Below are 27,540 nucleotides of genomic sequence, written 5' to 3'. Positions count from 1 at the left end.
AATTAGACCATGGTTTGAATCAAATGTGTGTGCTAGACAGAATAAACATTTGTCTTGGATAACTGTTATATCTTAATTTTATTGTATTTGTCTTAGCAACCATCCTATGTAAATAAATGTATGTATTTACTGGTGGTTACCTCAAATTAAAAAGTAGGTCCTTTTTATTCTTTCCTATTTTTAATGAATTTTGATTTTGAATTATAGAAGGTGCTTTTGATCCAACTCCCAAAAGAAGGGAGCTGATTTCCACAGCATATGCCTCAAAGCTACAAGGATCAAGAAGGGACCCTGTAGAATTTACTTAACTTTCATCATCTTTTCCCCTTTCTACTGGCAAGTCAAGCTGAAGGATGTGAGTGATTCCCCCCCGCCCCAGTGGTGGGATTCAAATTTTTTTACTACTGGTTCTGTGGGCATGGCATGGCTTGGTGGGTGTGGCTTGGTGGGCGTGGCTTAGTGGGCGTGGCTTGGCGGGCATGGCAGGGGAAGGATATTGCAAAATCTCCATTCCCTGCCCACTCCTAGGGGAAGGTTAACACTGGTTCTCCAAACTACTCAAAATTTCCACTAGTTCTCCAGAATTGGTCAGAACCTGCTGAATACCACCTCTGCCCCTCCCTTCTTACCCCCTTCTAGGGTTGAAGGGGAAGGATATTTGACAAGAACTTCCCTCAAATCAGTGGTGGGATTCAACTTTTTTTTACCACCCACCGGTTCTGTGGGCGTGGCTTGGTGGAAGTGCTTTGTGTGCATATGCGCGCTTTGCACATGTGCAGAGGGCTTGCTACTGACCTTCTCCTGCAATCCTGCACTCTCCCTGTCTCTTCAACAGCTGACGTGCGGCAATCCGCTGTGCCACACGAAACAGCTGAGCTTCAAAACCAGGAAATAAAGGTCAGTATAGAACCAGGGTGGGAGGGCCCAGCAGCTGATCATCAGAGCGAACCTTTTCGCTCACAGATGATCCTCGGAGTACCAGTTAGGCCGAACTGGGCCGAACTGGTAGAATACCACCACTGCCCCAAATAGACAAGTGATAGCAGCTGAAACTACCAAGCAGCTACATCAAACAGGAGGGCCAAGCCAGGGAATATAAAAAGTAGGTAACTTTTGGAAGGAGAAAATTAGAGACCTCCCACCTTTTTTCTGAAACTTTGGCCCTGCTGCTACAATTATCTATGGAAGGACAATATACTTTGATATGTCAAATATACCAACAAACAGAAGCTCCCATAAAACTTTTAGGACTTCAAACAACAACACAAAGCAAAACCTTGATAATCTATTCAGAGAAAATGTTTGCTACAACTTAAAATCAGGCCCCTAGCTTGCAGTTTAAGATAACAGTTTCCTTTTCACAAGTCTTCAAATTCTTTGCTTTTTTTCACGGAAAGCTTAGGGAGTGATGTCTTTGATGCTACTGCAAATAAGGCTGCTGTTAAGCATAGGGCCCCTATCTTGGAGTAGAGCAATGTTTTTCAACCTTAGTAACTTTCAGATTTGTGGACTTCAACTCCCTGAAGTCACCATCCAGCTTGCTGGATGAGGAATTCTGGAGGTTGAAGTCCATATATTTTAAAGTCATCATGATTGAAAAACATTGGCCCACACATTAAGCACATATCAGTGCATCCTACTTAGTCTTTTCATGGTTTTCGCTGCAGCTCAATGGGAACAGAAATGTGCTCATGCATATATTTTTAGCTACATGTGAATGGTGAATATCTGAACACTTTCTTCATTCATTTCACTACATAAAATCTCCCAAATGTAGATATAACAGAAATGGTCATTTATCAATGTCATGGATGGCTAGGATTGTAAGGTTAACTATTCTGATACAAAACTAAATTGATCCAAACAATCCCTAAAGAAATGCAGGAAATTACCTTTAGCTTGGCATGGAATCTGTACTACTTTCTCCATCTCAGCTGTAATGTGTCTTTCTGGTTCCTTGGTGAATTGGGGAGGTTCTGTAAAAGAAAAATCAGACGTAGGACCAGCCGAACATTCTTCATATTGAATTTAAAAAAAGAAATGTCATGGTTATATTTGGAAATGTTCAGCTTCCATTTTTGTCATTTCTCACTAAAAAAAAACCCTCCCCAAACAAAACAAATGACCTGAAAGTGTTTCCTGCCTAAGATTCCAGTTTCAATTTCTTATGGGCTAAATGGCTTCACAGTACAATTACGCACAAGATTTTTCCATATCTTTGTAAATTATTTCTGCTGAATGGCTTTTATTAAGTTTGCTCTTAAAGAACAAACATATCCTGACCTGCACTTAAATAAGACTCACGCCATTTATCTTCTAGTCAGTGGTATACTACCCATTAAGCAGACTGAGCACGTGTTCAGGACACCAGGCCCAAAGGGGGCACTACAAAGTTGAGAATATGGCTTCATTTGTACAGTATGTACAAAGGAGGGTGTGGGGCACCAAGATTTGTCAGTGCTTAGGGCACCAGTGAGCCTTAATCCACCACTGCTACTAGTATTGTGCAGTATCTTCACAGCATCACCGAGTCACTATTGAAGTGACAGAAAGCCTGCCCTCATTATTGTCCTTTTGGCATAACAATGATTCGATGACTCTAGAACAGAGGTCTTCAAACTTGGCACTATGCTGGCTGAGGAATTATGGGCGTTGAAGTCCACAAGTCTTAAAGATGCCAAGTTTGGGGACCCCTGCCCTAGAAGATATTACGGATACAGGCAGGCAACCCCTTATTTGCTTTCCTCCAGTCTTTAAGGGGACATAAAAGTATATCAGCATTATTAGCTCTATTTATCGGTCACTATTCTGCCCTCATAATAGGACCAGCGAGTGGTCACCTGTTCCAATATTTTATTTCAGGACAAATTAAGTGCCAGGATGATCTGTGGAATTCCTATCAGAAAGAGACTTCTACCAACCACTCTCTCTAATGTGGACTGGGAAGGTGGCAACTTTTGACTGTGAGCCACATTTTGTTCTTTGGATTCTTATCTATCAACACATCCTACTTCTCTAACTTATCTGATCCCTTCAGTCAGAGCATTTTTGATTAATGAGTTTTCATTTTGACTTCTTCCCTTGTTTAGCCAGCAGTTTAGCAATCGATGTAGAGGATCTGAGGGGGAAGAAGAATTTGCTATGAGACATGCTGATGAGAGGGGCACTGGCTGAAAGAAGGGAATCCTCCTGGAGTTGGTGCATAGGCTTGACCTGCTACCATGAGCTGGAGCAGATTGAGTTTACATGGGGGAAGGGGGATCTACAAAGGAAAACTTCCTTGCAACCTGTCAGCATGACAGCAGGGGATCTGGAATTATTGATCAGTAGAAGCTGGAATTGTATGATAGGCACAAATTAAGAAGTAAATCCTGCGAGGGGAGGAGGGCATTAGGAAAATATTCAGAGCTACTGTATGTAATCAGAACTGTTATGCCACTTGATTGTAGGATTCTAGAACTTGGACATATGTAAGTGATATAGGAGAATAAAGTATGACTTCATAGGTTGTGCGTGAAGATAGTACTGGCTCAGGTCAACAAGTTACAAGACAGTTGTGGAGGCTGCCATTACACAATACAGGAGAGGAAGGGGCATGCCTATATTAGCTAGTTGAGCTAGTTGAGCAGATCTCAGACCCCCTCCCCACTATCACTAATTCAGCCACCACCAAAGTGCCAAATATTGTGTGCACAGGAAAACATTGACTGGGAGAAGATAGGAAATATTACTTCCACTTCCACGAGAAAAACCCAAAGGTAGCTTGTTCTTGGCTCTAAAATGGGGATAAAAAGACAACCGCATCACGTCAAGCTAAAGTTAGAGGGAAGTAAAGAATTATGCTCAGAGTGACCAGGTGGACATGATGCCAGTGAGTCTTTAGGCTCATATCTGCAAAGGTAGCAAAACTGATGCATCCTGTCTTGATTTTTCACTATCCAAATGCAATGTCCTATATGTCAAACCATCATTTTAAATAATTGGAAATGCAAAGTCTGACATGTTATCAGACATAGGATAATGTAGGGTGATAAAAACAGGATGGTCACTTGACATTGATTCTGAACAGGGGTATGTCTTTAAGGAATGACTAATGTCACATCATAGATGGAAAAGTGGCACTCGATGGTTAGGGAAATGCTTTGAGCGGCTGATGATTGCAATGCTAAAACAAAGGACCACGGCAACAGCTGAACCTGCTGTGGTTGCCCAATTGGCGAGTAGTCCCTTTAGGCACAGAAACTCAGCAAAGATTCTTCTTCTTACCCAGCACAGAGAGATAAGCTCCTCGAACCACAGAAGGTACGCTGCTACTGCGCAACACAGCTTCACACTCATAGTAGCCACTGTCGCTTAGGGAGGGATTAAGGATGGTCAACCGCCGGTTGTAGTCACTGATGCCACTGGATACTGGAATCCCTCCCTTCTTCCAGATGATGTGTAGTTTAATGAGAGGCCTAGTTAGCAGAGAGAAGCTTGTGAGGACAGACCCCTTTCAATGGGTTGGTAAGAAAAGTGGGAGAGAAACCTTTTGGCACAATGAGAAACCCCGACTCTCACCAATGGCCATAAAAGTCTGTGTCCTGCCATCATGTGGAGTGTAGGCCAACAATAGCCTCATGGGGCCAACTGGGGCAAGATGGGCCTCCATCCCCAAATTTACCTTAGGATGATTTATTACAGAATGACTCCTAGGTACAATATTGCTGGCAGAAGTTGGGAAACATCCTTTTTTGGAGTGGAGAAATAAAAGGTGAGTGGAGACTGAATTTGCAGTGGGCTGGGAGAACACTGAGGACGGGCATTCACGTCCTTGAGAAGAAATTAACGGGCTGTTTTCATGCCATGGCACATGGGGCATACAGAGGTGACCCTCATTGTAATTCGGAGTCACAAGTCACAGAGCAAAGGAGCCAGGCAGACTTACCTAGCATTGGCCACACACTCCAGAGTCACTTCAGAAGTACCAGAGATTACGCTAGTGTTGCATGGTGGAATGATGATGGTTGGAGCAATGGGGTCAGCTGGGCCGCCTACATCTGTAAAAAAAATGGAACGGTATACCAGTTAGCAGTTCATTTGTTACACAGAAATATTCACTGTTTATATATGATAAATGCTCATTATATATACTTCTTAATTCACATTTTGGAATATAATAGAAAAGCTTTACCACTCCTCCTGAACATTTCCATCTCACATAGCTAGTCTACCTATAAGGTTTCCAGATTTGGCACCATGCTGCACCACTCTTGTATATTCCAAATATTCTTCTTTCCAGAAAAGAATATTCTTCTTTTCTGTGTGACATGTAGCACCATCAACTAGTCCTCCTACAAGCTTTGTCTGTCCAAAATATTCTTGCAGCCACCTTGCAGGAGTGTCTGATGCATCCAAGATTTACCCATCAAAAGTCCAAGTGTGTACCTGTGCCTTGATTAGGTGGGAGCTCAGAAAATAGATACTATTATTGGTTGCAATTCTATTCTAATTGAACTTCTTCCAAGTTCCCACAACTTGAATTCCAGAGGTTGTAGCTAGCAATAGCACTTAAGATTTATATACCGCTTCACAGTGCTTTCAAGCCCTTTCTAAGTTTACAGAGTCAACATATTGACCTCAACAATCTGGGTCCTCACTTTACCGACCTCGGAAAGATGGAAGGCTAAGTCAACCTTGAGCTGGTGAGAATCGAACTGCAATACTATATTCCAACCACTGCTCCACCACGGCACTTGCTACAACAGATTGGGGGGGATATCAAGTGGAAATTTGGAAAGATCGATTGGGAGGTATGTAAGAAATGACAGGTGAAATCTCACAGGAGAGAAGGGAAGTAATGTCTCACGACGAGCTTTTTGTTTAAGGCTGGTTGAAGCAGGATTGTGGTTTGACTGTGCAAACAGAAATCACTGCAGATTAAACTGTGCTGCTTAAGAAGCCTATCTCGTTCTACCAGATTATTATTTATTTCTCTCTTTTGGCCCAATCTTCTTTCTTAGATGATACTTACCTGGTTCAAGACTGTTCACCCACCAGGCTTCTTTAGCAATGTACACTTAGTAGAGACAAGAAACACCAGTTGCACAGCCTGTATCTCATTTACCCAATTATCTCTGATTTTTCTCTTTTCTTCTCCTGTTTTGCTCCACCGTACTGACTTTTCCTTCCCGACAGTGAACCGAGAGACTGTATTTCCCTTCTTAAACCTCCCATTCAGAAGAAATAAAATGGCAAAGAAGCAGAAAGCGTGCTGCAGAAGGCGGTCTGACTTCTCGCGTTTCAAGTGCCGTTGAAGGGTGCCGACGGTTTTCTGCATGCAGTTTTTGAGTCACATCAAACACCTGAAAAGTGTGAGTGAGAGTGGCACTTCCAGGAAGGGGGAGGGAGAAGGCACCAGACTTTGTTGGAGACTGGTTTGCTCATTCACATAGTGATGGAGCACAGGCAAAGCTCTCCCATCAAAGTCAGCAAGCTGAAGGGGGCGGTCTTACAGGGCTGGGCTTTAGCTTCCACCATGCAGCTTGGAGAGCTGAAATCTTTGAAAACAAGATTAAGATTCCATACCTACCTTCCCCTTAACCTTCTGCTAAATCTTGCCACCCGCTGTGATCTGTAGCTGGGCACCGGCAATTGGCATTGGAAAGGAAAGGAGGGGAAGAGAGAAAGCAGCAGCAAGAGAAGCTGCAACAGGGTAAGTGCATAAAATAAAATAATTGCTGTGGTAACTCCCCCCCTGCTCCTCCAGTTCTTGACTACAATTGCAAGTTGCTGATAGAGCGAATCCATAAAGGCATGCACTATGGTGTTTATTGCACTCTGAGGTACAGCTCTTCAAATTAATGGGGCAAAGAGGGGGAAAGGGATATAAAGCCAAATCTGGGAGACATAAAACAGCTGTGAAATAAACATCATCCAGAGGGAAAGAGGATTCACATGTCCTGGGAGAGTTCCCTTTAGAGACTGTACAGAGGCTATAGCCATGCAGATTCCCAGGCTCAGTTCTGCAGCCAAGCACTCTGCTCCCAAAAAAAGCCGATGCAGGGATAGGAATGAGGGCCTAAGCTGGTGATGTAATGAAAGCCTCCTAGCTCTCATACTTATGGCCCAAAGTGTCTAAATAAATTCAGAGCCCGTAGAAATGTTTAGTCAGCACCAGCCGCTTTGCCTGAGATTTACTGCAAATTAAATCTGGGCCCGAGCCAGCAGAAGCATCAGAGAAGCCAGGTGCAAAGAGACAATGGCGACAAAACTGAGCTTTAGGGACCATTGGTTCACCAGAAAATAAGCAAGCCATAAACTTCAGCCCTCCTCCCACTTAGCTGCAGCACTTAGGTTTAAAGTAATTTGAACTGTGCTAGCCTCTTGAAACAGCATTTATTCAGACAGCCCTTCCGGATCCTTAAAGTGACAAGAGATTCAGGCTGCAATCTTATACCCATTTTCATTTCTTGCAGAAAGCACAATGACAACAAACAATTGCATCGTCAAATGCAGGCAGTGTCTCAAAATTCTAGGACATGTCCCAGCAACATATAGTCCATCAATCATGCACAGACCTCATATTTGCTTTTATGATTTATTGTCAGTGCAACGACCCCTTTGATGCTCTGACTTCTCTTGCTATCCAACACACTCTGCCCATCTTCTTGTCCTATGACAGTATTAAAAAACAACACGTGGAGGAAAGACTCTGCCTAAGGTTTCTTCTCTGACAGCTCCTCCAATAATTGTTTGGCCAGCTGTTGGGAGCTGACTGTGTTGGGGAAGAAGACAAAGCCATCTCCAGCCATTCTCTTCTGTAACACAGTTTTCACCAGGATCACCTAAAACAGGGTGTCAAACTTGACTTCATTGAAGGCTGCATCAGGGTTGTGTTTGACCTCAGGGGGCCAAAGTGGGCATGGCCAGCTTAACATCACTCATGCTGGGGGTGCCTGTGGTGGCCTGAGTGCTCTGACAGTGAAAACGGGCTCCTGGTCTCTGTTTTTGGCTGCAACAATTTCCTGCAACCCTCTGCCAGGGAAAATGGAGCTCGGGAGGGGTGCGCTCAGCCCTCCTGAGCTCCATTTTCCCTGGCAGAGGCACCGTGGGCCAGTCCTTCACTGTTTCCAGGGTGGCCCAGCGGGCCTTGAATTTGATACCCCTGACTTAAAAGATGGCCAAAGCACCACTCAAGGCTGCCAATTCCTTTGTAGCCTATGTTGTGTACACAAATGTGGTCTCTACGAGGTGCAGAACTATCCAACTCTCTGATTGTTTCTGGGAAGAACAGAACCTTCATCTACAATACTCAGAGGCTGATATCTTGATCACTCAGCTGTCCCTCTGTCTGGAAAAGTGGTATTTCTCTATAAGCAGATTCAGAGAGAATTCAGTGGATGCTAAAGTAAATTAAAGTCCTAGCTCCACTTGAATGAGCCCAAGCATGACCTATTAGCTGCTTCATATAGAAAATTAAAATAATATGGGCCTAGCTGGGATGAATGGTGCTGGTGTTTATGGCGATCACAATAACACTGTTATATTTATTCCACAGTAGATGTTGATAAATAGCTTGATGTTGTAGTTTGTTGTAAAGAAGCACTGGCACACATGGAGCAGGTACAAGATTTTTCTCCTGCATCAACTGAATTGATATCTACCAGACTGCTGCTAAAAAGACAGATGAAGCTTTTAAGAAAATCGGTCAGCTGGAATCCAAAAGCCCTTTTCCCCACTTTTCACCCAAAAGAGCACTTACTCTCCACAGTGAGCATGATGGGCTGGCTGGTTTTATTGTCTCCATTCTTGTCATTTACAGCTTGCACATAGTACCTTCCAGCATCAGGGGCCACCGTTGACAAGATCACCAGTGTGTTCTCCAGCGTGATAGCTCTGGATGGAGGGGGGAAAAAAAGTGGATTTAGCACTGGATATATAATGTATCAAGGATAAAAGGTTCTAAGTTACACCGTTAGAAGTGTTTGCACTTTCCTGTTCATCCCTACACGAGCTCTCAAACTTTTCCTTGTAATAACTAACCTAGGAAGATATACCTGATTTAAAAGTTTACAGCAGAGAATATACAGTCATGTCATATTGCATTACAATCCACTGTGGAATGCTGAATTTGGGTTGTTCCTTTAGGAAGCTGTTGGCTTTCACTGCTTTCCATGTTCGGATAAAAGTGACTCCTATCTCTCTCTTTGACTGACTTGGTACTGACTTATTGTTCCAATTTCTGAAAGAAATACAACTTAGTTTTTTTCCAGGCATTCCAGTAAGCAAACTTTTTGGTTTTGTATTGGCTTTTATTTTTTCACCACTGAAAATAAATAAGAGGGCACTACTGGAACTGAGTAATCTACCACAGAATTACTTGATTACAGGATCCAGGAAGACAGGAACCCCTTTGCTTCTGAAGTACAGCCATGCTATCTTTTAGAGTTCAAATGCTATCTATCTACCAACCTAGCAACCTACCAATCTACCATCTTGTCTGTTTGTCTATCCTATCCTATCCTATCCTATCCTATCCTATCCTATCCTATCCTATCCTATCCTATCCTGTCCTGTCCTACCTATCTCTCTCTCTCTATCTATCTATCTATCTATCTATCTATCTATCTATCTATCTATCTATCTATCTATCTATCTATCTATCTATCTAGAGAGGGATACACATGTATATATACATTCATTCCTCTGTGGATTCAAGTTATTAAATGTACAGTACTTTGCTTTAATGAAATTGGACGTCATGCACCAATCAATATACAGTGTTGGAACTGTGGAAAAATTAAGCTATGTTGGAAGGATCACCTGTTTTTTTTATCATTAGAGTTTTTACTGAAAGCATATGCCATAAACCATAGGATAGAAACTGAAATTACAAAAGAAACAGGAAATCATGCTGCTATTTCAAGTTGGCATTTGTTTTAAGCCTGGAAATTGCATGCATAGCTGCACACATCTGCAGATATGAAATAATGAACATTTCAAAATAAATATTATATGATTGCTCAGAGCAGCATAGATATGCATCGAAAAATGGCTGAAGGGGGTGAGATTTGGAAAAATATCGTCCTTTCTCTAATTGCCGTTCTCTAACATGATATCAAAGCAGGTTGCAAAGAAAATGTTACATAACCACTTACACAACTTTAAATCCACTCCCACCTGCAACAACCTTAAGACCACTAGATTGGAACATTTAAAATTAAGCAGGTGCACACAATAAGACACAATAATTAAAAGGCTGCTATATAAGCAACCTATGGAAAAATGGGAACGCTAAGAAAGAAATAGCATCTGAAAAAATGACTTGTGGTATGAATTTTTGCCCCAGGTATATATAAAATGTCACTCTATTAGATAACAGAGTCCAGGTCCTTGACTTACGACCACCTTTGGGATTGTCATTTCAGTCACTGTCATGTGGTTGTTAAGTGAATCATCATGTGACTGGATCCCATTTTATGACTATTTTTATTGTAGTCATTGGGCGAACCACGGAGATTTTAAGTCAATCTGGCTTCCCTAATTGATGTTGCGTGTTTGACACTGGCTGGAAAAGTCACAAAATCATGTGACTGCAGGATGCTGCAACCAGTTGTAAATGTGAGCTGGTTGCCAAGTGTCTGAATTGTGATCAGTTGACTGTGGAGGGTTGTGCAATGGCTGTTAAGTTTATTTACAGGTTGTAAATATTTTTTTCCAATTTTGACTTGTGACTTTGAACCATCATTAAATGAACTGTTGTAAATCAAGGACTAGTTATACTAATGATGAGCCTGAAGTCAGATAGATCACACACACACACACACACACACACTCTCCTATTGTATGTGTACACATCAGAATCTGTAATCATGTGTCATGTATGAGAAAGAGCTCTGTTCCCTTTATTAGCATGTTTAGAATTAATGCCTTACTGTATTCATGATGTCATTCAGCATATGCATATGTCCAGCAATAATGCTGAAGGGTCAGTTGTAACACACACACACACACACAAAATTTTCTTTGTGTGTGTGTATGTTTGTATGTGAGTATGTATATATGTAAGTGTGTATATACGTATTTGTGTGTGTGTGTATATATATATATATATATATATATATATATATATATATATATATATATATATATATATATATATATATATATATATATATTGTTTCTGAGGTTACGGGAGAAACCCGAATAACCAAAGATCCACATATATATATATATATATATATTGTGTGTGTGTGTGTGTGTGTGTGTGTGTACGTGCACACATATAAACACACACTCATATACACATATATATTTCTTTACTATATTGTTATTTTTTATTTTCTAGTTTTCTTTTTAAATTTGCATTAGTTTATCATCGTAATTGTAATTTTTTTAATAAAACCACTATAATGTTTTTTAAAAAAATGAAACATACAGTTGGTTTCTGAAGATTAGCTGACTGTAATGCATAAACTAAACATTTGCAAAATAGTGAAACTACTTTCACCTTGAATGAAAACCAATTAAAATATGTTTCCCATTTCCTTTGCCTGTTTTTAAATTATCTTGGTAGCTACAACCTCAAGAGAGAGAACAGGTTGGATGTTCATAGATTAATAGTTTTCTTTTTCTTTTTGAAGAATGATCTAATCTTCTGGAACTATAAAATCTTCCGGGGGAGGGGAATTATAGTATATTTTACCACTAGATTTGCTATGAAAGAACTCTTCAAAACTGCCTTCACAAATGGAAAATCACTCAGATCATTCCTTGTATAATAGATGTTACACACACGTGTTTTCACAGTTGTATGTTTGTGTATGTGAGAGAAAATTAGCACCGGGGTAAGTGTTGACTCTAAAGTGGCACAAATATTCTGTTTTGCTTTTTTTTAAAGAATATGGGCATTTCTACTATCTGTACAAATAGAAGATTTGTGCCCCCAGGATGTTAATTTTTAGAGGAATTGAATTAATACTCTCCTTATGATAGAACCTGCACAAAAATGTTGCATATGTGATTATTCCAGATTTATTTCCTTAGCCCTATATTAAACAAAAACTGAAGAGACCCCCTCAAACATTCTAGTTCCAGTTCCTTTGCAATGTCTGTCTATTGATTTTGAACAGTTGATAAAGTGTCTAGATTGTGGCTTGCAAGTATATAGATTCCAAACAAACTGTGATTTCTCTTTACCAGAAACCAACAATTCCTTCTACTTGTGTCAGGCTTCACACTCAGGTTTGGTAGTTACTCACTAGTCTCCAGATACTTACCTTGTAGTCTAACTTCTCAGCTAGCCTTACGGTTCATTTAATGAAGCCTTCTATACAACAATTGAACAGCCATTACGGCCCCAAGATGTCACAGATTCTCACATGTTTGCATTCTACCTTTTTAACACACTTTCTCAAAGTAATGAATATTTGAGATAGGTTACTTGATGGTCTTACATATTTATAATATATTTATAACACAACCGTGTTTTAATTCTTAGGAATTGCTGCCTCCCACCCTGCTAGCATAAAATCTTAATACTTGGGTTTTAAAATATAATATTTCCATTAGAGACTGGAATTGATATAGCTTTTCTACTAATTTGAGGTTATTCACCTGCCAAACTGCTGGCCAATACCCTGATAAAAAGGTAACGGAGTCCCTGCGGATTTTACTCTGCTACGACTATAGGGACAGTGCTCATCTCTGTTTCAAGGCCATTGAGCCAGTGCTGTCTGAATACATTTCTGTAGTCCTGTGACTAGCATGGCGTCATGGAGTACTGTTACCTTCCCAGCAAAGTGGTACCTATGCTTATCACACTTATATGCTTTTGAGCTGCTAAGTGGGCAGGAGCTGGAGTGAGGATGGGAGCTCCCCTCATCGTGTGCAGTTCAGGTCTCAAACCTGGGCTGCCAACATTCTAGCCAACAAACCCAGCATCTTAACTGCTAAAATGGTGTGGCACTGTGCCGCACCGTGCCGCACCTTTTCTATACCCTGGTATTAAGAGTATAAAAGGAGTTCTGGAAAAAGGAGTTCTCCTTACTCAAACATCATGCAAAAATTCTTGATTATCTCTGGTCTATGCAAAAAGGATGCTCCAAAATAACTTCTGAATGATACTCTGAAATTTTTGAGAGACATGAAGACCAGGGGTGGGATTCTACTGGTTTGGACTGGTTCTATAGAACTGGTTGTTATGATTCTGTGCAGTTTGGAGAACCGGCAAATTGTGCCCCTGGCTGGCCCCGCTCCTCTCTGCCCATCCCTCCCCACCCCTCCCAGTCAGTCCTTATTGCGCATGTGCAACATTACTGCATTCTCCCCACCCAGTCACTCCTTAAGGTATTTCTTTTTCCCCTCTCCTGACAATCAGCTGTTCTGATGATCAGCTTTGCCGGGATCCCCCTCGCTGTCTTACTGCTTCACCCAGGAGGCTTCCCTGAGGCCCAGAAGGCCCAAAAATGGAGCATTGGAGGGGGGTGCTGTGCGCCCCCCTAGAGCTCCATTTTTTTCCTTCCTGGGTCCCAGAGTAGCCTTCTGGAACAAAAAAACCCACCGGGAGCCTTCCCTGAGGTCAGAAGGCAAAAAATAGGACAGGGGTGTGCTGCAAAAAAAAGAGAGAGAGAGAGAGAAGCCACGCCCACCTAGCCACCAGAGGTGGTATTCAGCAGGTTCTGACCAGTTCTGGAGAACCGGTAGCGGAAATTTTGAGTAATTCGGAAAACCGGCAAATACCACCTCTGACTGGAGATTTTACAGTATCCTTCCACTGCCACGCCCACCAAGCCACACCCACAGAACCAACTAGTAAATTTTTTTGAATACCACCACTGCTAGCCATGCCCACAGAACCAGTTGTTAAAAAATGTGAATCCCACCCTTGACAAAGACTGACAAAACATGTCATACTGGAGTTGGCCTATCAGTATCGTCTACACAGAGCTTGAAAACTAGGTTCTGCCAATTGGCCTGGAGCCTCAATGAGAGTGTGGCTAATGACTGAGATAAGATCCCACCCCGTGTACATCTTGCTCCCTTCCTTACCATCCTTAATGACTTTTAGTCAATTTTAATGTTAATATTAATTATTTTAATATTTTAATGCTTTATTTTATTGTTTTTAATTGGTTGTAGGCCACCTAAAATATACTATTCATTGATGTGTATTTTAAGTTAATAATATATCAATATTCATTAATATTAATAATCCCAGTAGCATTCCAGTTTCAAAATAATTTTTATTGTGATTTGTCACACAGTCAGCCAGACGTTTAGATTGTATTTGGCAGTTTTATCCACTATTGAGCCCTTCCCAAGGACCTGAGATAGGCAGGTGTTATTTTTTGATGGTGTTACATCATCACAGGACATAAGCTGTTCTAAATAAAGCTGCCTTTTGTAATTGACTTTGATTTTGTCAATGCCAAGGCTGGTGCTCCAGATACTTTGGGATTGCACTCAATGTGCATATCACTACTACACTATCTTTGCTTTCTTTTGCCACAGATATTCTACTTCTATATGCGGGCCTTTGTATTTTGTTATTTTCTTCAGTTCTTTCTCTTTTCTTCAGCTGTCTCCAAGTACTGCCTGGACATTTTTGGTGTTTTAAAATTATCATCAGTTGTTAAATCTGGGGTGTTATTTGGCAGTTGTTCGCCTGTTTGAATTCTAAAATCCCAGAGCACTTTAACTTCTTCATTTTCTATTACTTTGTCTGCTTTATCGTCACACCCGTTCTTGCTTGCAGACAAATGGCGTTTCTTGCAAATATGCCAATGCATCATAGTTCGTATTTGTCATGCTGTTACTTTGTCATCTTCTTGCAGCAGCTAACTAGATATTTCACTGTTCCTTCAGCTTCTTTGCAGAGGCGGCATTTGCTATTTGTTGCTGTCCTCCCAATTCTGGCTTTGTATGCATTTGTTCTTAAGGCTTGGTCTTGCGCATCCAGAATTAGCCCCTCCATCTCCCTTTTTAAATATTCCTGTCCTTAGCTATTGCAAAATCTTGTTATCTGCTTTTCTTGCTATTACTACTTTTTATTACTATTAACACTAGAATGCTAGTGTGCTATTTAAACACAAAGTTACAAGACAGTAAGAGAAGAGGAAAGAAATTATGAGCAAGCAATAAAAGTACTACATACTACACATACTACACCACATTTAAATACTTTAATAAGTAATCCGAAGTAGTTTTGATGGTCCACTATTAAAATGAACAAATATTTACACTTATACTTGAAGAATTCATGGCAGTGTGACAGGACACAATTAATGTTGCTGGTTTCTGGGCAAGATCTCTTTAATTTGTACATATTTTCATTTTGTATTTTATATTTACATTTTTATGTCATATAGTAAGACTTAATTTAACTGTGATGCTTCTGACACAAGTAAACAAACAAACAGCAAATGAATGCCAGAGAATTAAATAAGTTGTAATGAAGTGACTCTATTGTGTGAACCTATTGTTTCATCTATTGTTTCTAAGTAGAGTCTTTTAAACAGCTTACAAATATGGGACCACGATAATAGTAAAAAATCAAGCAAATGACAAATGCAACAAAACTACATAAAAGATTAATGACGGCAAACAAAATAATAATTATGTGTGCTAGTGCAACAATATCTTCAAAACAGATATAAGAAAATGTTTGTTCGAATCTCCCTTTCATCATGAAATCCAAAATCTGGATGTTGCTAATTGTGGGAAAAGCAGAGGCAGGGAATCACAACACTAAAGCTAATTTATTTTTTACAGAAATATATTTATTTATTTGCATTCATAAGGCTATCTAACTCTAACAAACTCTGGGTGGCATACAATAAAAGCAATAATAAAATACAAATTAAAAACCTCAAAATGTTTGGAAAAAAATAACCAATCTAAATTTTAAAATATCCAGGGCCTATCACTCTCTCTAATCTAAGGCCTGTGGGAAGAGCCATGTTTTCAGGGATTTTTTTAAAAAATGCAGCCAGGGTGGGAGTCAGATGAATCCCAGTGGGGAAATATTACGGGAGTTCAGCTAATTAAGAACTCTGCTTGTACATTGTTTTGAAACTATAAGGAACTAAATATGCTGAGCTTTGTGCGTACATTAAAAATAAGCTGTGGAATATAGGTTGTGGCCATTTATCTGTCTATATACCGTTTATTGCTCTCAAGTGAATGAGAGCTCTCTATGAACCAAGTAATATATGCAAGGTTCTAAATTCATTAGATACAAATTGCTTATTCAGAGACACTCAGTTGGCACTGCTGAGAAGATCTGATCACATATTTCTTGTTTCCACTCTTTGCTAGGAAGTAATTTTGGGTGGGAAACAATACGTTACACTCTTCCAAGACTGTGATAACCACAATCTAAGTGTTCACACATTCAGAACCATCCAATATCGCATCACTGAATTGCCTCTTGGAGTTCTCATGCTCCTGGAGAAATATGTCATTAATTGTAAGTTATTCTCTATTCTTCACTTCTTCAATGTCTTGAAACCATTACCAACCCCAACAGTAATAAAAGTACGATTTCCACTATGTGGGGGAAACTCAGGATAATTTTCCCATTGCACACGACCCAGAGATAGAGCTAAGATATAGAGATAGAGATAGAGCTTGCCTGACTAGTAGACTGATAGAGATATCAGTAGACTAGTAGACTGACTAGTAGAGATAGAGCTTGCCTGACTAGTAGAGAATACAAAGAAACATTTTTGCATACATCTGTAATTGCAGCTTTCACTTTGGCTCCTGAAAGATAGTTGGGTAGATCACACAAAACAGGATATCAAGGTAGGTGAAGACGGAGTCAAAGTGTTAATTGCAGAGCTGCTATTTCGGTAAATGATTCTACAGCCACAAAGAAACAAGCATGTTTCCATCAGCAATATTTTAAAAATGAATCAGCTTTTATTGTGTTTGGGAGACATAGCTTATAAACAAATTAGTCCAGAATTACAACAGCAATCTTTCTGATGTTTTGCCTTGAGAATGCCTTAATGAGGCATTCTCTTGTTCAAACATAGCTTATGGAGGAAATTTTGTATAGTTCTTTTCTGCATTCCATTCACACCAGTTGCTCAGTGCCAGGCAACTCAGTAGTTCATTCGCTATAATGAAGTAGGGTCCACTTTCATACTGGCTGCACTAATGAGCATCCTAAGAAACTCCTCAGAGACAAGAGCCTATTGCAAATGTGTTCACCAATACACTCCTATTAATAGCCTATGTGAAAGAACTGACCAATCTCACCACATATTATGGTTTAACTTTGATTGCTAAACTGCATTTGGAGCCAATGGATCAACATATGAAAAACAGTTACAGGAATTGGTTTTGGCAAGCCTAGAGAAGAGAAGGACTAGGAGTGACATGATAGTAGTGTTCCAGTAATTTGAGGGACTGCCACAAAGTAGAAGGGGTCAGCTTATTTTCCAAAGCACCAGAAGGCAAGACAAGAAACAATGGATGAAAACTAATCAATGAGAGAAGTAACCTGGAATTAAGAAGAAACTTGCTAACAGTGAGAACAATTAACCAGTGGAATGGCTTGCTTTCAGAAGTTGTGGGTGCTCCATCACTGGAGGTTTTTAAGAAGAGACTGCAGAGCCACTTCTCTGAAATGGTGTAGGGCAGTGGTGGCTAAACTTTTTGGGCTCCTGTGCCAAAAATTGTGCATGCGTTCGCATGCCAGCACCCAGAAAGCAATGTGCCCCCCACCCCTGTGCATGCGTGTGCAATCCTCCTGCCGGCCCCCCTTCCCCCCCCCGCCGCCCTTCCCTTACCTGCACTGCGCCTCACAGCTGATTTTCGGCTGGCTTCAGGCCTTTTTTGGTCTCCCAGAGGCTTGAAAAAAGCCTCTGCAGGCCGAATTGGCCCGTTTCATCACTTCCGGTATTACAGGAAGTGATGAAACGGGCCTATTTGGCCTGCAGAGGCGTTTTTCAAGCCTCTGGGAGGTTGAAAAAGGCATCAAACTAGCTGAAAATCAGCTGTGAGGCACACGCATGTGCAGTGAGGTAAGTTTCCTGCGGCTCGTGCGCCGGCACAAATGGCTCTGTGTTCGCCATTACTGGTATAGGGTCTCTTGCTTGAGCAGGGGGTTGGACCTCCAAGGTCCCTTCCAACTCTATTCTGATTGATTGATTGAAGACTGTGAAAGATTCCATGGAACAAATATGGATAGATGCTGCTCATAAGAACAAAGTTCTACAGCTATCTGGAGCAACCTGCATAATTATTCATATATTGTGGAACAAATACTGAAAGTGAATGTACCATTTTCTCAATGTCATATACTTTCCTTATATGTGGATTAGTGTTACTATTAGTGTTACTGGCCTCCATACCCCTTTCCTTCATCCCCTTTATGTCTGCAAGCATATAAAGAGAAAGGTAGCTGCTAGTAAAACTTCCACTCTTAAAAAAATATTCTTGCTGCTAGGGTATTGCTGCATCTCACTATAAATGTCTCTGTCTAGGTTGAGAGTCTGGCAATTTTCCCCCTACTTTCCTGAATCGAACATTACAGCTTGTAAGAATGAGCAGATGCCCCTCCTTACAGCTCTCTCCCCTCCCCACCCTCTTGCTTAAATTCATTTTCTCCATGATAAACAAAGCCATTAGTTTATCAAGTCTATCTCCAGATTTTAATGTGATGAGCCTAAGACATCTGTTAAACATCTTTAATGTTAGTTTAACAAGAACACATTCGGCTGCATCCCCTTGCATTTTCTCCATTAAAACTAGACGTGACGAGGATGCCATCAGATAAACAGGGCAGCTAATGCGTCTGCCTCATGACTTTCCGCTGGGGATGAGGTTTACTTCTTTTAATGACCATGTTCTGAGTCTCGTTTATAAATGTATCTCGTGATTGGAGGACTGCATCTTGGCCTACAATAGACTGATTGCTGCACATGCTGCCAGATTGTACTCCCCCCACTTTATTAGTTTATCAGCCAATTGTACTTCTGACTATAATCAGACTGCTCCCACACCCTCACTCCATGTTTCACCTATCAAGAGTTCAGCATCGGTTTTAAACCCCCTGTTGATGTTTCTGGATCTGAGAGTACCTTCATTAACCATCAGGGTTCTTGGAAGAAACACAACAGTAGAGCAAGCTAATGAGGAGGAGGTGAGAAAGACACACTTTGGTGCTTGCCAAGAGAGCAAGGACACCGAGCTGGAAACACTGAGTTTAAAATGCAATATACGAGTAAGTTATTACACCTATAGTATTTGTTCTTTTTTGCCCACATTCACTACTCAAGATTCACTACTTTGTTATTCGTTATTTACTGGCTTTGGGGAATAGGGGTAGAGTTGGCTCACATACTAATGGTGAAACAGACTCTTCCATTAACAATATAAATACAGGCAGTCCTAGACTTACTACCACAATTGAGCCCCAAATTTATGTTGCTAAGTGGAACATTTATTAAGTGAGATTTCCCCCCATTATATGACCTTTCTCGCCACAATTGTTAAGTGAATCACTGCAGTTGTTAAGTTAGTAAGATGGTTGTTCAGTGAATCTGGCTTCCCCATTGACTTTGCTTGTCAGAGAGTTGCAAAAGGTGATCAAGTGACCCTGAGGCACTGCAACCGTCATAACTATGAGCCATTTGCCAATATGTATGGTGGTATATTTAAAGAAAGTAGAAAGCTATGGTTGTTTTCAGCCAAGCCACCCAAATGGAACTGGTGTGCAAATAATGCTTACCGGTACCTCAGAGGCAGAATGGATACAACTCCCATAGCAGGTGAGTAGTTAGCAAGGCATTCCCAGGTGGAAAGGGAAGTGAGAGCAGGTATAAGGAGTTCTGAAAATTGCCAAAGGTGGCATTGTTTCAGGGCCACTTCTCCAGTCTTTCAGGCGCAAAGGCCTCCACGTTCTCTAGGGCTATCACCAATATTGGCTAGCCACCTTGTAAGATCCTACTCCCAAGAAAAGCGAGCAGCATCCAGCCATCCTATGAAATACCTTTTATCTCAGTATTTTTCATAGAATGGGGTTTTGGGGGTTTATTTTTACTTACATGCGGCTGCTGGGAGGGATTTTGCGCCCATCGCGGAACCACGTGACCTGTGGACGAGGGAAACTGGCAATGCGGGGAGCATGGATGACGGCAGCTTCACCATGGGAGACGCTCTGCTGCTTCTCTTTCTCTTCAAAGCTTCCCATGTCTGGTCAGGGTGCATGTCGGGAGAGTGGAGAGAAAAACAGCAGTGAATAAACTGAGCCACCAAGATACGATATAGTGAGGTAAGCCACTGCCTTAAAGTGTGCATGCGTTTGTGTACCTCCATGATATCCACCTTGGTAAAGGAACGAAGAAGCAGAATATAATAAGACATGACATTTGCCAGTTTAAGAGCACTTCAGAGTCTACCTGTTTTACTTTTTGTCACTTTTTAATTAGGTGAAAACCATGGGAACTCCCAGAGTTGGTTTTCACCAGTCTGTGCCAATATGATATCTCCAAATAAAAGATGCTTTGAAGAATCTACCTGCCTCAGGGTTCTGTTTGCTACGGGTGTATTACTTGGAACGCTGACACCTTTCACATTTTGAGCATGCCGGAATTCATGTACAAATAGGCCTCGACGTACAACCACGATTGAGCCCAAAATTTCTGTTGCTAAGTTAGACATTTGTTAAGTGAGTTTTGCCCCATTTTACGACTTTTCTTGCCACGTTTGTTAAGTGAATCACTGCAGTGGTTAAATTAGTAATGCGGTTGTTAATTAGATGTGGCTTCCCCATTGACTTTGCTTGTCAGATGGTGGCAAAAAAGGGCTCACATGACCCCAGGACACCACACACCTGTCATAAATATGAGTCAGTTGTCAAGCATTTGAATATGAATCATGTGACCATGGGGATGCTGCAACGGTCATAAGTGTGAAAAACGATCTGAAGTCACTTTTTCAGCGCCATGGTAAATTGTCATTAAGTGAACTGCTGTAAATCGAGGAGCACCTGTATATGTGCAGTCAATGGGACTAGGATAGGGCAGGATGAGAATGTAGAATGTAGCCTCAAGATAAGGTAAGACCAGGCAATAATTCAGAGAGGGGAAGACCTAAATCATGGATGGCTAAATGTTTAGCAGCTTATTCATAATTTGTTTTTGGATCCCTGCCTGAAACCATGGAAGAGAAGAGTTCATTCCTACATCCTGATGGATCACAACTGTACGAAGTTACTCAATGAAGTTTACATCTCATTATCCGTCGCTCTTTGGATCCTCAGTTTTATCATGATTACTCTGAGAGAATCACTAGGGCCACTGTAGAGTTGCAGTGGTGTTATTGGAGTAATCATACCCAACATTTTCAGCTTTTGGAGTGGGGGTAGTGGCTTGTGTATTTTACATAAAATAAATGTGAAACTCTGCTGAAAAGCTTAATGAAACTATGTTTGAACTGGTTAAAAAAAAAGAAGAAGAAGCAAAGCATTGGGGGGCACTACAATATTTCTCTTAGGGAATGCATGCAGTTTCTGGACTGCCAATTACCCACCCCATTCCAGGCAAGACTATACCAGAATGTGCCCTTTGTATATTCTTTTAAGAAAGGACAAAAACTGGATAGAAAACCTGAAGTTCCAATTTTCCACAGCTAACAAAACCCAAAGACCCAGGTCATTCCTACCCTTGGAAGCCTAGTCTTTTCTTTTCACGGCGGCAAGTGGCTTTGTGTTCTGTTTTGATGGGGGCAATGGATTGCTAAGTGCCAAAAAGTCTGTGTCATGTACAAGGTATGAAAGGGTATCCATATAAATGACAGTTTTCTCCTTGCAAAATATATGGGAGTAATATGGCCAGGGCCATTCTTAGTTGCTGCATGTGTGTTCTTTGAAAGGTGGCAATTTATATATGTGAATGAGCACCCTTCACAGCTGACACAATAAAACATGCCTTCTATAGCTTCTTGGGGGGAAAAAAATCGTATCGCAAGAAGCGGCCAAAAGCTGCAGTGGGGGAATAAACTTCTTTAAAACGCAGTTATTAAGGTGCCTTTCCAGATTCTTTAGAGCAAAAGCCACACAAATGAATGTTTCACATGCTTTACACTGGCATTGACCTGTGGTTAACAAACTCTCTTTTACAGACAGACTCAGCAAACAAAGCTTTGCTCTTCTACATTCAGAGCATTCTCCTCTACTGCTGGTAGACATTTGTTGTGAATCGTGCCTCTTGTAAGCCCACTCTCGCTCACCCCTAAAAATGGCCAAATAGCTTTCAGACATGGGTACCTACAGCGGGATGCCTTTCTTCTCCTCACACAATGTAACCGGCAACCTTGTTGCTGAAGGGATGGAGGTCAAGGCCTCCTCATGGCCGCAGCTGTTTGTGGGTAGGAAATTTATAGCACCTTTAATAATAATAGTACTAATGACAAAACGGGTGTGGGGATGGGGGCACCCAGACATTTTATTGACTTGATTTAATTGCTGTAATTAAAAATGTGTAAAGAATCTCTTTTTAACGACTTGGCCATTAGCAGCACCACAGCTGCCTGATTAATTTCCTAGTAGCTGCTTGATTTGCCATCAACCTTTGGAGAAGGGGGCTGCTTTGGGGAAGGGGAAATGGCAAAATTGGAACAGGAAGGGAGAGCGGGATTTTAAGGCAGGCTCTGTAAGAGCTGGGTTTAGCCCAGGCCAAGGGTGAAATGTGGAAGTGAAAGCAACCCCCTCAGGCTCCGTGCCTGGCTGAGGCCCCAGGAACGCTAGTTTTTTAAAACTGTCTTTTAACGTTTGGAACACTTTCCCCCAGTTTGTGGAAACTGATTTATAAGGTTAGGAGATGCCCATAGATCTGCCTTTCCCCAATCTTTGACAGCAATTATTTCCTTTTCCCAATTGCAGGAGAAGGAAAAATATCTTTCTGCCTGACAGAAAGGCAAAGAGTCCTGAAAATTGGCACACTAAATCTTGAGTCTTTGCAGAACATTTCCACACTAAAAGCCACAAGATGTCCCTTTCCTCCCCAACAATTTCCATCGGCTCTCTTTATTTTAATTTTCTTCTGCACTAGAGATCATTGGCTCATAGATCTTCATTTGAAGAAAGCTGATGAAGCACCAAGTCCACTTAGGGTGATTCCCAATTTGGGATTACATCTAATAAGGAACGTCAGGAGGGAAGTTAAGGAGATATCTTTGGAGATACCAATTTCAGGGCTTCACACACATTCAACTTCATTATGAAGCTTGAAGCTGGGGCAGAACAGCCCTTAAACAACAAAACCACACGCACCAGAGGGATAAGTTGTCTTTTCTGAAGCCTTTTTTCAATTATCTTCTTATAGCTGCAAATATAGGAGAGTAAACGCCACAATAGGGAAATTGATTCTGCCATTCCATATCTGTAGCGTAACAGTGCAGCAGCAACTCACTATGATAGAGGAATACATTGTCAGAAGATGACAGGCTTCATTCTTTATCTTCTTTATATTGAAGTGTATCAATGAATGTTAATTGCCCATACATCAGTTCTGCTTTTTTCCCCCTGAACCAGAATTCTCCTTTCTCCTGGTACCTTTGAAGTGACTCATTATTACTGGAATTCTGAGTCAGGATTTTGAATTGTTAACAACATAAACTCCTGCAATTACAGGCTGAAAAAACGACAGAGGGGTAACTTCAAAGCAGGATAGGAAACAGAGAATGGAACAAGGTAGAAGTGCCACTGCTGTGATGTCACTGCCATAGCCAAGAGTGCAATTCCTAGCAGTATTTTTATCACTTGGGAAGCTCTCCTGAGTCTGATCTTTCACCGATGCCTGGTTCTCTGCAGAAGAGATTGTTTGGCTAGACTTAGTTGCATGACATCCCTCTTTGAACAGGGGCACAGCTGGGCTCTAGTGCATAAGAACATAGAAAGTCTCAGAGGCCCCAACAAGCATGTCTGAAGCTTGAATTAAGATTCCGATTCCACTGTTGCTTTCTTGAAGTTTCTTCTTCCGCCTCAGCAAGCCTTCTTCGCTGGGCTTCTGAGGGCCTCACACCATGTCGATTTGACAGATGCTGCCAGTCTAAGCCTTTTGCTGTAAAAAGAAGGTTTCCCATATAGGCTGATGCCATGCTTTCCTTGAAGGCCCTACCCAAGACTGGCTAAGCTACCTTATTGCGTCAAGAAAAAGAAACCCATGAATGCAGCTGTAATATTTTTGTTTTTATATTTTTGACTCAGTCTTGACATCTGGTGTTGTATGTATGGATAGGTCTCTGCAGTTTTCTTGGCATTTTGAAAGGGCTAAATAAAGTGAGCAGCCCCCACATTACCCAGATGTCTTTGTGTCTAAGATAAGATTAGAATTTATAATCTCCCAGTTTCTAGAATGATGCTTTTACCATCTCACCAGCTAGGCTTTCCATAACAAATCTGACAAGATATAAGTTGCTGTTCTTTTAGAATAAAAGGGAGGAAAAAAAATCAACAAAATTAATTGCCTGCGATGTTTCCTTTGCTCTGCCTAATATTAGGATTAGTTTTGACCCTTTGAAAACTTAGATTATTAAGTTATGAAAGGAAATAAATGTAGAACTACCTCATGTACATCTCCCAAGTTATTTACGAACATAAGTTCCATTGTGCTGAAAAGAACTAGGATGGGAGTTCCCGCCTTCCCTCCCCACAACTGAGTGTTCTACCTGCTTCTTTACACTGCTTTTTCTAAGGAGAAATTTCCTGACAGAACAATTATTCGGTGGAATTAAGTTGTGGGTGCTCCATCATGGGACGTTTTTAAGAAGAGATTGTACAACCACTTGTCTGAAATGGTATAGGTTGCCCTGCTTGAGCAGCGGGCCTGGAGTAGAAGACCTCTAGGACAGCAGTGGGATCCTACCTGTTCCACTCCCGGTTTAGTGATTGTGCATGCACCAGCTAAGCCCTCTGGTGCACCAGCTAAGGCCTGTAGCGCTAATCACCCGGGAGGATAAAGAAGAGGAAAAGTGCAGGGGCTGGTGGGAAGGCTGATCCTGTGCTTTTTGCTTCTTTCTCTTCTCAGCTGATTGTCTGAGGATTTTTTTTCCTCCTCTCAGCTGATCGTTGGAGGCTTTTTTTTTTTTTTTTAACGACTGGTTCGGCTGAACCAGTCCAAACCGGTAGCATGCTACCACTGCTCTAAGGTCTCTTCCAATTCTGTTATTCCTAATTCAAGGATTGCGATCCTTCGTATACAGCTGGACTCCAACTCCAATCATTCTTCATCATTAGCTCTAATAGTGGGGTTCTGAGAGCTGTAATTCTGCAACACCTGGATGCTTGCAGGTTCCCCACACAAGTCATATCTAAGATTTCTGGTGTAGCTAGATTAAATCAGCCCTTCCCATTAACTGCTATTCAGTAGATATATTGCAACTGCAATTCCTCGTATTTTGCTTGAAATTTTTGGAAAGGACTGTAACTTGCAGGAAGCTGCTAGAAATCCTGAACCTTCAACCTGAGAAGAGTCCCTTTTAGGATGTAAGATAGTAATTTGGGGGTGGGGCGACCTAACATTTCTAGAAACTCAGGTTACAGGTAATCCTTGACTTACAACCATTCATTTAGTGACCATTCAAAGTGACAATGACACTAAAAAAATGACCTATGACTGTTTTTCACACTTACGATGAGCATTCCCCATGGTCACGTGATCAAAATTCAGGTGCTTGGCTCACATTTATGACGGTTTGCAGTGTCCTGGGGTCATGTGATCTATCCCCTTTTGCGACCTTCTGACAAGCAAAATGAATGAGAAAGCCAGATTCACTTAACAGAGATGTTCCTAACTTAACGACTGCAGGGATTTACTTAACAAATGTGGCGAGACAGGTTGTAAAATGGGGCCAAACTCACTTAACCAATATCTTGCTTAGCAACATAAATTTTTGGCTCAATTGTGATCATAAATCGAGGACTACTTGTACTAGACTGGGGAAGGCTGTTTTAAGTCTTATAAATATTCCTGTGTTCCAAAGTGTTGTCCTCCAAAGTACTTCTTATCCCAGAGAAAATCCCTCCCCTCTTACTTCCTGGATAATATACCCTGCAACGGCGAGGTGTAAGATTTCCCAGGCTAATTGCCAGAGGTGCCAGCAGCCTGATCCAGCCGGCTGAAGCTTGGTCATTAATGTTTCAGCCTTCTTGCCTGCATGTTGGAGAGACTAGATCTGATTTATACGGGCAGCTTATCCCTGCGACAGGCAATGGTGGTGTAATTGTTATAAATGCTGTTTACTTTCCCTGCCTTCCAGAAAGTGTTGTGGAGGAGAATGGCTTGCTTTTGCTAAAAACTATCTGAAGGATTTAACATTTCAGGGAAAGAGCTTCTCAAACTGGATTTCCACGAACTTTAATGAAATGTGTTATAACAGCATTTCTCAACTTGATGATGTCTGGGCTTCAACTCCTAGAATTCCCCAGCCACATCGTCAAGTTGTCCAGGTTGAAAAACACTGTGCTATAATACTAACCTACCCCTTAATCTGCTGACTGCCTCCCACAGCTATTTCAGCCCTTTTATGTTCATTTAGCCATCCAGTTTCAGGCTCTTCTGATGACCCTCAAACTCTCAAGAGCTTTCTTCCTTAAGGGAATATCTTAAGGGACCAAAGGTCAAAACTATTATGTGAAAAGAGAAAAAAATTCAGGTCTTACTTGCCACTGAAATTTTTTACCAATAAAGATGTGCACTCTGAAAGAGCTTTAAAAAGAGGAGCAACAAATGAAAAAAAAAAAGACATTTAAATGTAATCTCTCAGCATGGAAGAAGCAGACACTGCTTTTGTGATTTGAGGTTCTATCATTTGGCACAGCTATCAAAGGTCAGCTTATTGTTGACAGAGGATTAATAAAGTGTGATAAAGCCTGGAAGGTGACTTCTAATATATAGAGCACAGCTACAGAATTCCTTTCATGATTCTGATATCTAAAAATTTTGCAGTTGGCTGAGCGATGTCCTTTGCAAGTTCCTCTAATCGTGATCTGAAAAAGGTGAAAGAAGTCCTGGTTTGATGATGTTCTTTTCATATAGTTCATAACTCACCCTGTTAAGAAAGAGGCTTTCTGTTAATTTCAGTTTCCCTGCTTTTCTCTTCCACTTTGTTGGTGCGAATTCTATTTTGCATGGCTCAATTGAACAGCTTTTTAGCCCCCCAGAATTTCTCACTTAACTTTGCTTATTAAGGATCATCCAAATGTCACTTAACTAACTGACTGATCTTGGCTGATTATTCTATTAGTGACCAAGGATAAATTTTGGTTTATTCTTTTTTTTAAATAACGTACCATAGCCATTTTACCTAACAATTTATCATTGAAATTAGCAAAATTTCCTGACTTTGATGGAGAAGCCAATATAGGGGCTGCTTGCAATCAGAAGGAAATCCAAAGCAACTTCATGATTAACATGGCAAAGCAACTTGGGGCAAGTGAATGCATTTCCAAACTGTCCAAAAGTTCATAAAATAAAATGATGACATACACGAATGTAATAATAGGCAAACCCCCAAATAGAGAACACAAAATTGCAACTGAAGCAA

The 27,540-nt window shown here is 41.0% G+C and overlaps 1 protein-coding gene across 3 annotated transcripts in view; it reads right to left on the bottom strand.

Annotated features, from left to right (window-relative positions):
* SDK2 (sidekick cell adhesion molecule 2) overlaps nt 1-27,540 on the bottom strand; it is a 419,219-nt gene that overhangs the window by 71,739 nt on the left and 319,940 nt on the right. For all 3 annotated transcript variants that reach the window (XM_087956031.1, XM_087956030.1, XM_087956032.1), the window contains exons 4-8: nt 20,040-20,187; nt 8,744-8,877; nt 4,928-5,039; nt 4,267-4,457; nt 1,893-1,976 (exon numbers count right to left, since the gene is read on the bottom strand). In XM_087956031.1, the coding sequence (XP_087812157.1) occupies nt 1,893-1,976; nt 4,267-4,457; nt 4,928-5,039; nt 8,744-8,877; nt 20,040-20,187 (669 nt within the window). The remainder of the gene's footprint in view (nt 1-1,892; nt 1,977-4,266; nt 4,458-4,927; nt 5,040-8,743; nt 8,878-20,039; nt 20,188-27,540) is intronic.

This window comes from Notechis scutatus, chromosome 2 (assembly GCF_049901735.1).
Source record: "Notechis scutatus isolate UNSWTSFEM ecotype Mainland chromosome 2, rNotScu1.2, whole genome shotgun sequence".
NCBI lineage: Eukaryota > Metazoa > Chordata > Lepidosauria > Squamata > Elapidae > Notechis > Notechis scutatus.
This window is presented reverse-complemented; position numbering and strand designations above follow the sequence as displayed.